This window comes from Falco naumanni, chromosome 1 (genome assembly GCF_017639655.2).
Source record: "Falco naumanni isolate bFalNau1 chromosome 1, bFalNau1.pat, whole genome shotgun sequence".
NCBI lineage: Eukaryota > Metazoa > Chordata > Aves > Falconiformes > Falconidae > Falco > Falco naumanni.
In genome coordinates, this window is record NC_054054.1 from 23400302 (window position 1) to 23409808 (window position 9507).

Genomic DNA, 9507 nt, shown 5'->3' on the forward strand with positions numbered 1-9507 from the left:
GGGGAGGCGGGGGCGGCGGCCATGGCGGCGGGCGGGGAGGAGGAGGGCTGCGAGCACTACCGGCGTGGCTGCCTGCTGCGGGTGAGGCGGTGGCGGGCCGGGCCGGGCCGGGGGGCAGGTGGCGGGGGGGCCGGGGCCGTTCGCTGAGGTCGTGCCGTTCGCAGGCGCCGTGCTGCGGGAAGCTGTACGCCTGCCGGCTGTGCCACGACGGCGCCGAGGGGCACCGGCTGGACCGCTTCCGCGTGGCCGAGGTGCAGTGCACCCGCTGCCGCCTTCTGCAGAAGGTGGGTCCGGTGGTGGGGGCCGGAGGGCGCCGCCATTTTGGGGGGTGGCGCCGCCATGTTGTGTGGGGCGCCGGCGGCGCGCCTAATGGCTCTCTACTCTGTTCCTCCCCGGCGCGGCAGGCCCAGCAGCGCTGCGAGGGCTGCCACAACCTCTTCGGCGAGTACTACTGCGGTATCTGCCACCTCTTCGACCGCGACAAGAAGCAGTACCACTGCGCCGAGTGCGGCATCTGCAGGTGACTGAAGCGGGGGTGTGTGTGTGGATGGCCGGCCTGAGGTGGAGGGGCGGTCTGTCTGAAGGGCAGGTGGGCTCCCCATCCCGGCCCCAGCCCCACTTGGGATGGGAGGGTGGCAGGGTGGTATGGAACGGAGCGAATCAGCTTTGGCCTGCTGCTTTTCTCCTCAGGATCGGGCCGAAGGAAGATTTTTTCCACTGTTCAAAATGCAATTTATGCCTAAGCTTGAGTCTTCAAGGAAAGCACAAGGTAAGAATACACCGGTTCACTCCATAGCTTAAAAAAAACCCCTTGAAAATGGAAGCTGATAGTGCCTCAGCTCTGTCATCAAAATTGAGAGTAAACCTCTTCACACCAATGTAACATTAAGAATCAGGTGTTCTCTTTACCTACAGTGCTGGAGGCATGGGGGATAGCTCCACCCAATGTGCACACCAAGTTACTGGAGGGTACACGTTACATACAGTAGAGTACTTGTACACTCATTGTGTGATACATATTCATTTTCATTCATGCGCAGGCTTGGTTACAAGTTTCTTGCTTCTAATGCAAACTAGTACATATCCTCAGATAGCGCTGTTGAAATTTTTTACCAGCTACAGATGCTCCCCAGGCTGGGGTTTGCCCTCTTTTGAGGGTGCTCTTTGAGTGGGAGGTCACAATCTCCCAATGCCGCAATTACCTTTTTTCCTCCTTTTAAACAGGTTTCTGTGAATTGCAACACTTTATCAACTTGTCTCCTCTTGCAGCCAGAACTTCCTCACTTGGAGTCTTTTTTCTGCATAACTTAATAATGGTGTTCTTTTCACCATCCATTCTCATCCTTCCCAAGGCTGACTCCCTTGATTAGAAATCCTTTCATTTGTTACTTTTAACAACTTTAGAGAGCTAGCTTGGCCTAAGCTTTGTGCACAGATTTGTTTAACATCTGAATCAGTTTGGTAATTAAGGACTTGAGGCAACAGCTCCATCTAAGGCCGTAGGGACGGTGAGAGCAGCAGGTTCTCTCTCTCTAAGTGCACCTAACAGCACTACAGAGTGCTTCTGGGCTGGCTTTGCTAGCAGTTGAAGCTATAGGAAATAAACATCTTAGTCTCCTTTTCTAGAAGGAGCTGTTGATTGCAGATCTGCCAGCTTAAGTTTGAGCTCCCGTTCCTGGTGCAGTGTAGGAAAAGCTAAGCTGCTTGCTGCTGTGGGCGTTCTGGGAGCCCTTTGCTTATGTATACTTCCAAGCTGTTTGTTTTTTAATATGCTTAGCCACCCATTAATTCTCAGAACTTCAAACCTAAATGCAATCTGTAATGCTTCATACATCTTTTCTTACCATTCTAAAGAAATTTTAGAATTTAGAAAAATGCAAATATCCATGCGGTAAAATAACCTTTTTGGTTGTTTTTTTTTGTTTGTTTTTGCAAAGTGTATTGAAAACGTCTCCAGGCAGGACTGTCCAATATGTTTGGAGGTGAGCTGCATCTTTTCATCTCTTAGATTTCTGTGTGGCTGTATTTTTGACTGTCTTTGAATTAATTTTCTTGTCTTTTGTCTGATACTTGCCTCGAAACAGGATATTCACACATCTCGTGTTGGAGCTCATGTTCTGCCATGTGGTCATCTTCTGCACAGGTAAAGCACTGCAGATACTTGAGAACAGGCAATAGCCCCTGCCTTGTGCGTGGTGTTTATTCAGTGTCACTACAGGCCTGGTTAGTCTGTATCAGCTACTGGGAGCTGGTTTCTAAGGGGCCCACACGGCAGGGGATAGTCTCTGTTTAATGAGGAAATAGTTTCTTTAGAAAGATTGTCTTCCTTCCGCAGTAAATTTAGGTGGTGGCGGAGAGACCTGTGTACTGTTCATGCTGAATTTTCCTTCTGTTAGTACTTGGAAGTTTCAAGAATCTTGTAGCGAGGTCCCTCCTTGGTGCATAAAGCAGTTGCACAGTGGTTTTAAGGGGTTGGTGGCAGCTCATCAGTTCAGTTTTAGATTGTTTCCTTAAGACAGCCCTCCAAGACTTCCAGTGGAGCACTCTTGCGCTACAAAAACTGCCATCTCTTGGGATTTTGAAGTGATGTATAGCATCGGGTGCCATTGGAGGAACAATTGCCACATGTTTCCTTTCCATTTGCCCTTTCTGCTTCTGTCTTGTGTTACAGACGCAGCTTTTTGTTGCTCTCTTGGCTCTCATTTTCCTTGCACCGTTGTCTCTGTATGCTAAACGGCCTGTGTTTGACACAAGTCTGTCCAGACTGAATCTTCTTTCAGCTCCTGTCCCTCTTAAACTTACTTTGTGATGATCACTCTCTATATTTTCAGCTAACTTGAACCACAGAATCCTTGTCATTGTATTGAGTCTTGCGTTAGGTTAGAAGACCTTGGAATGGAATCAGATGTGCTTTGTCTCTGGATTTTTGCCCAAGTACCTGGTGATCTTGCTGGGAAGCTTTCTTCTCACTTGGACTCTGAATATTTTTTTTAAGTTCTGATGTGGGGACAGTGGTGTGCCTTTTCCATTTTTTCAGTCCAAATGTGTTACCAGTTAGTAATAGCGTTCTTCTTGCTGAACTTCTCATTGTGTTTTCTTTTCAGAACATGTTACGAGGACATGCTAAAGGAGTAAGTATTTCTAAACACCTCTTAATGTTGTTGTAGTCCAAACAGATTCCTTCAAGAGGCAAAGATAATGATGCCAGTCCTGTACCAAATAACTTAAAGCCAACTCTTAAAGGGATAAGGGACTTATAATTTCCAGTTCTGTTTGCAAGAACTTCTTGATTCGTGGTGTTTCTCTTTGGCTGGTATGATATGAAAGCTGTCCTTTTGGCTGGACTTGTTTCATGGCCCCACTCCACCTTCTGATTTAGACTTTTTTTTGTTGTTGTTTTTTCCTTTCTGCCAGAGGTTACAGGTGTCCTTTGTGCATGCACTCAGCTTTAGATATGACAAGGTACTGGCGTCAGCTGGATGACGAAGTAGCACAGACTCCTATGCCCACAGAGTATCAGAACATGATGGTCGAGGTAAGAGATGCGACTTGCACCGATGTCTCCATTCTTGGCAGATCTGTGCCTTTGCAATGCTGGCAGTAGAGGGCACTAGGCACTTGTACTGCATCAGAAGTCAGCCTGCTGGTTAGGGAGTAATGCAAACACACAAAAAGAAAGCACCCCCCACCTGCACTCAAAAAAATAATTAAAAAAACCCCAACCCCAAAACCACAACCTCTTGGTGGTGTAGTATCACACAGTGAAGAAATGGCTTGATCTTCGGTGATGTCTTGCTTTCTCCATTTGTGTTAGGTGCTGTCATAGCAAAAAGCAGGAATGTTTGTTTGTTAACAGTTCAGAGCTTCATGTTCCACACTAAACATGGCAGCTTTTCAGCAAAAATATTCAGCTACTGATCAAGGCTGGCTCACAGAGGCAACTTCTACTTTCTCTGTTTCTTCATGTTAACTCAGAACTGTGAGACTGGTTGCTGTTTGCAGGTAACACCAAATTGAACAGCACTGGTCATTGATGTTTTAGTTGCATCTGTTACAGTTTAGACAACCATTCTGCCAGCTCTGGGAGTCAGGATATTTGGAAAAAATCTCCTTACTGTCTATTTTGAGAAGAATGGTCGCTTGCACAGCACAGCACAGCAGGCTGGCTAATGCTGCTAGCTGCTGTTGATCTGCTCTCGGTTTTCACTTGAATGGTTTCTCTGGTGGTTTGCTTCATCAAGAGGAGAAGCCAAAGTGTGTCTATACGCGACTTACCCAGGGAGTCACCTTGCCATACTAAAAGTAAATTCTCCAAGATTATGCAGTGTGACCTAAGTATTACAAATGGTAAAGTTAAATCAGTCCTGCTGTCTTGAAAAGAAAGATAGTTTCTGCTTCGTCCCCTGATGGCAAACCAGTTCAGTGGTTGCTAGAATCATGGTTGTAGTATATTGCTGAGTGTTCCTGCTGATGCTGAAACCTCCCTCTCATTTCTGTGTGTAGATCCTTTGCAATGACTGCAATGCCCGGTCTACAGTGCAGTTCCATCTCCTAGGCATGAAGTGCAAAAACTGTGAGTCATACAATACTGCCCAAGATGGAAGATGTCAGCTGCCTTTGGAGGAGCAGTGACCGAGATACATGCTGCATTCGGCTGGATGAGGAGGACCCTGCTGTGAAAGACACCACGTTAAAAAAAAAAAAAAAAAAACAACGACCAAACTTGTCAGTAAAAACTTACTCAAAGTTGTCACAGCACTGGTGAAACAGTTACAAGATTTAATTAATTCTGGTGCAAAGGAGTTTTGCTAATCACACACCCCTCCCTAGTACCTGGGGCATGGTGCGGTCAGGCCCTTGAGGAAATTTCCCTGTCGAGCAGTGCAGTGCCCGAAGGAGGTTGGTGTCTGGAGAGAACAGCACCCTTCAAAAGAGCCATTTACTGTGTCAGAGAAGAGACAGCCTAGAAGAATAACTAATGAGATGCAAAATGAGAAGTGATAAGCAGCTGACGCAGCAGAAGATGTTTTGGGGCAGCTGAAGGTTGTGAGCTAACAGGAGGTGGAGGTATAGCAGCCATTCTGGTTGCAGCTGTTGGGGAAAATTTATAGGTTTGAGAGTGGCCTTTTTACATAAAGCTGACATCTGCAAAGTTTTTTATGTAAGTACTTTTTGTTCCTTTTAAATGACGTGTTTGTTCTAGGGCCTTGGAGCCATCGGTGTGAGTGGCTGGAGAGGGTGTGAGCTTGCAGAAATTGCATCCTTTGGCTTGATTTCTGGATGCATGAATTTCTGGAAGCACATGCAGAATTTGCTTTGAAACAAGGCTGGCCTGCCTGCGTAGGTGTGGTGAACGGCCTAAAAACCAAGCTGCAAGGCTGCCTTTCTGCCCCGGCCACCCATCTGACCTGCCATCTCTTCACCTGGATGCCTTTGCCAGCTGCAGTTGCGTTCACACCCGTTCGTTCATTTACGTACAAAGGCCGAGGTGTCGTAGGGTTTCAGACGCTTACGTAGCTTGATGTTCTGATAAGTGAAGCACATACAATTGTCTTGTCAGGATGGACAGCGGGCCAGTGGGTTGGGCTGAGCCCAAGATGTTTGGTAAAGTACCAGCAGCTCATAGAGGCACTCAGGTAGTGCAGGGACCAATTTGTTGTGTTTTGGGGTTTTTTTAATGGTATCTGATTTCACTGGGGGGAGAGAACAGAGTGCTTTTTTTTAAAAAAAAAAAAACAACCCCAACAAACCGCCCTTTTCATATAACATCCCGCCCAAGGTGTTTTGCAGTCCAAGTGTGAAAGTTCTTAGTTTCAGTGCAAATAGTCTCCAATAATGAAAGTGCTTAAAGCCCCAAAGCCCAGTTATTGTTCACCATACAACTACTTGCTTTTGTGTTACTCCTCTGTAAAATGACAGCTTTTCTTAATCTGACTGCCCCTTTATGTCTGAAATACTAGGACTCGGGTGGTAGTCTTACTGTAGCCTGCCTTTTACTGGGGTATTGTGTTTTTTCTGAAGCACTTTTCTCACTGCTATAAATAAATGTAAAATAACATCTCTATTAAAACAAATGACACTATGTGTGTCTCTCCTTTCACACATGTACTCTGGAAATTCCCAGCTGAGTTTAAACTATGATTCAATGCTGAAAAAAGAAAGAGGGTTGGATGCCTGGAGGGGTGGCCCCTGGGTTATGAAAACAGGGATCTGAACAGCCCCTGTATTTCCATGTTTCTGTGGGTGGTGGGTGTTCTTCCCCTTGGTGCGGCTGGGACTGGTCCCGGTCTGGGCTTCCCCAGTACTGGAGGGCTGGGATGAGCTGGAGCAAGTCCAGCAGCGGGATGGGAGGGAAGATGGAAGATGGTGTGGTGCCGGTGGGCAGGTGCTGGATCAGGCCTGCAGGCTCGGCTAGGGCTGGCTCTGAGCAGCAGCTTGGACGTGATGCCATCAGTCACCCACACTCCGCTTGTGACCTGCTGCGGGGAGGTCATGTTACCTGCCCTTCACGTGGGAGGCTTAAATTTTTGCACAAGTATTTAAATCCAAACAAAGCCCCTCCTGCATCACGGAACCTCTCCGGCAAGAGCAGGAGCACCTCTGCCCAGGACAGCACTGAGCCGCTTGTCTCCTTGCTCCTTCATGGCGATGCTTTCCGGTGGTGGGTTAGCCGTGCCGTGTGCTGGAGGGGAGGCCCCCATAAATAACCGTGACACTGCTCCAGTCATCCCAGTGAGCTGTGCCAGGAGCCCGGCAGCTGCCAAAACCCCATTTCTTAAGGTCCCAGCCCACGTCTCCGCTCTCCCACCCCAAACCTGCCCTGGCTGTCCTGCCCCTTCCAGACTGCGGTGCCGGGGCCCCGGCTGGCCGTAGCCACACGTGCGGCAGAGCAGGCGCTCCGGGTTGAGGCCGGCTTTCTCCACCCTCCAGTCCAGGTGAGTCCTGTGGTGGGGAACCATGTGTGGGGCCAGGTGGGCTGCACTGGCTCACCCAGCACCCATAAATCGTCTCGGGGCTGTGCTGGGGGGGAGCAGGGTGCTGGTGAGGGGGCAGGGAAGGTTTCCTTTCCCGGTTGTGCCGGAGCAGCTCCCTACCTTTGGGGGTGCTTCTAGGGAAAGTGCTTTTTGGAGAAGCTGGGGGGCTCTGGGCTGTGCTGGGCTCCAAGTGGTGGTTTCCCCTGGGGGCTGCTGTTAGAATGCAGGAAGCTGGCAGGGCTGTGTTGTCTTCAGAAGTTGGAAGTGCAGAAGGAGCGTGGCTTGGCTCCTTGCTGTCCCCTCCATCCTTGCGTGAGTGGGGGGTGGGGCTGGCTATCATGGCGAGCATCTTCCTGAGGGGCTGTGCCCCGGGGAAGGGGCTGCTTCAGCTACGGGGCTGTGAGTCCCTGCTGCCACAGGCCTACTGAGGGAGATATTCCCGTGGTGCTGGCAGCTCCGCTTGGCTCGAAGCTCCTGTAGGTGGTAAGAAGGACTCGCCTTTTGCTTGTGGTCCCTCCATTGAAGCTGCCAGCAAGACTCCCTGCTGCTTTGGAGCACCCTCCAAAGGTGTGCTGTCACCGGGTGACTTCACTGCCTTCCCTGGATGGAGACCTGCTCCCAGGTAAGCCCTGAGGGCCACTGGAGCTCACATCACCTCATCTCAGAGCTCTGTGGTCTTGTAGGGAGATGCCCAGCTCAGGCAACGGGGCCATGCAGAGGTTTTTTTTAACCGGGAGGAAACAGCAGCCCTGCGTGTGTGGCAGGGGGATTTGGATGCCAGCAGAGCTCATCCCACCACCACCACTGCTGCCCCCAGGGGCTGCAGGGTATGGCTGGGGGCACCGGGCCCCTGCTGCCCGAACAACTCCAGCCCCGTGGTGGCTGCCAGCAGCTCGGCATGGTGGTTTTGGCTGCCCAGAAGCAGGACAAAAAAAGGTTCAGGTGATGCCACCTCAATGTTTTCAAGGTTCTTCTCTTGCTTGACTGTTACTGCTTGAGAAGCAACTTCTTTTTGCCTTTAAAAGGACAGGCAGGGCTAGATGGGCTGTAAAAGGGATTAAAATGTGATGACAGCTGATGGTTTTGAGATTAATCTGAGGAATGTTGTTTGTTCTGTATTATTAATGAAGTTATAGTCCTTCTCCTCCCAAAAAGAAGGGCAAGGGAGGGAAAAAAATCCCTTGACCACACTCTTGGTTGACACCTGAGAAGCCCACTGATGGGAAACATTGGGTCAGACACTGTTTCCCACCATCAGCTGGGATTTGGGTGGTGGGTGGAGCAGCAGAAATGGTGTGGAGATACACCAAGGTTGTACAGCATTGCTAGGAGAAGGAGCAAACAACAAATTCATTTTTCTATTAAAAAAGCCGCTAGTGAACAGATGCTCAGAGCTCAGAAGAAGGGTGGAGAGCTGTGTCTAGCCCTCGTGGGCTCCGAAACCAGGGTGGGCTGTCTCTGCAGGTGAGTGTGGCAGTGTCCCTGGCAAGGCAATGAGTGCTCTGGGTTGATGGCAGAGGTGCCCCCACCTTCTGCTGCTCTGTAAACAGGTGGTAAAACCCTTTTGGGTTCCTCGCAAGCAAGTCTTGTGTGACGCAGGGTTGTTGTAGGTACCACCTGTGCTCCCTGTGTGGATGGGGCTCAAGCCTGGCCTCAGTGGCACCCAGCAGCTGTTGCCTTCAGAAGGTGGTGAGATGCTGAGCACATCTGAAGTGCTGCTGGAGGTGGAGGACACAGGGGTAGTAACTTGTCTTTTACATGTCTCTAAAAATTTGTGCTGGCCAGTGGAGAAATGGAGACTGGGAGGTCCACACCACCTCCTTGGGAAAGGCTGGGCTTGCCCACCCTAACCGTGGGCTGTGTTGCCACCCCAGTGCCTGTGCTGGTGAGCCTTTGAGTGAGGATGCTTGTTATCCCACCAGGTCCCATGGACCTCATGGTTCTTCCTGGCATGCCTTCTCCTTCCAAAAGGAGCACTGCGCCCATGAAGCCTGAGCGCTGCTGGTGATGGTAGGCCATGCAGGACATCAATCTCTTCAGCCAGAAGATGTTGCCGGGCACAGCTAGATACAGCCCAGCCTTAATTAAAAAACAAAATCCAGAGCAGGCAAATTCTCCCTGCGAGCAGCTGCTGGGGAGAAACAGATGCAGCAACTTGTTCGTTAACTCGATGCAATATATATTTAAGAGACATATGCTATTCCAGGGTTGCTGCTGAGGTTGTGGCCTTGCAGGTGGGGACAATTAACAGAGGAGTGGATGAGTTAGGGCCGAAGGATGTATGTACGGCGGGTATTGCTGCGGGGGAGCACAGAAGGACAGCTCGCAGCTGGCAAAGGTCAAGGCTGAATTTCTGTGCATCTTACTTCTTATCTTTTCCAGAGCGCTCTGCTCATTACAAGCAAATTGTTTCCTGTTTGTGATGTGGGGTTTTAGTGTGGTTTGGTTTTTTCTTCTTTTTTTTTTCTTTTTTTTTTTTTTTTTTATTTTATTCCCCCAGCCATAGTATTGTCAGTTCGTTTAGCTGATAATA

The 9507-nt window shown here is 49.6% G+C and overlaps 1 protein-coding gene across 2 annotated transcripts; it reads left to right on the top strand.

The window, feature by feature from the left end:
- The first annotated feature begins 3 nt into the window (after window positions 1–3).
- On the top strand, window positions 4–6081 carry RCHY1 (ring finger and CHY zinc finger domain containing 1). Of its 2 annotated transcripts, none has more exons than XM_040585421.1 (9): window positions 4–81; window positions 165–284; window positions 405–520; window positions 691–769; window positions 1938–1982; window positions 2085–2143; window positions 3105–3131; window positions 3415–3535; window positions 4504–6081. In XM_040585421.1, the coding sequence occupies exons 1-9, from the start codon at window positions 22–24 to the stop codon at window positions 4630–4632; spliced, it is 756 nt and encodes a 251-aa protein (XP_040441355.1). In that variant the 5' UTR covers window positions 4–21; the 3' UTR covers window positions 4633–6081. The 2 variants fall into 2 exon arrangements, with proteins under 2 accessions (XP_040441355.1, XP_040441365.1); XM_040585431.1 differs by having other exon boundaries at window positions 4556–6081.
- Window positions 6082–9507: the final 3426 nt, after the last annotated feature.

Excerpts from the sequence above, each read along its gene's own strand:
- RCHY1 (XM_040585421.1), top strand. The coding sequence starts at position 22 with ATGGCGGCGGGCGGGGAGGAGGAGGGCTGCGAGCACTACCGGCGTGGC. Across the intron at positions 1,983-2,084 it reads ACTGTCCAATATGTTTGGAG|GATATTCACACATCTCGTGT; the intron begins GTGAGCTGCATC and ends GCCTCGAAACAG. Across the intron at positions 2,144-3,104 it reads TGTGGTCATCTTCTGCACAG|AACATGTTACGAGGACATGC; the intron begins GTAAAGCACTGC and ends TTTTCTTTTCAG.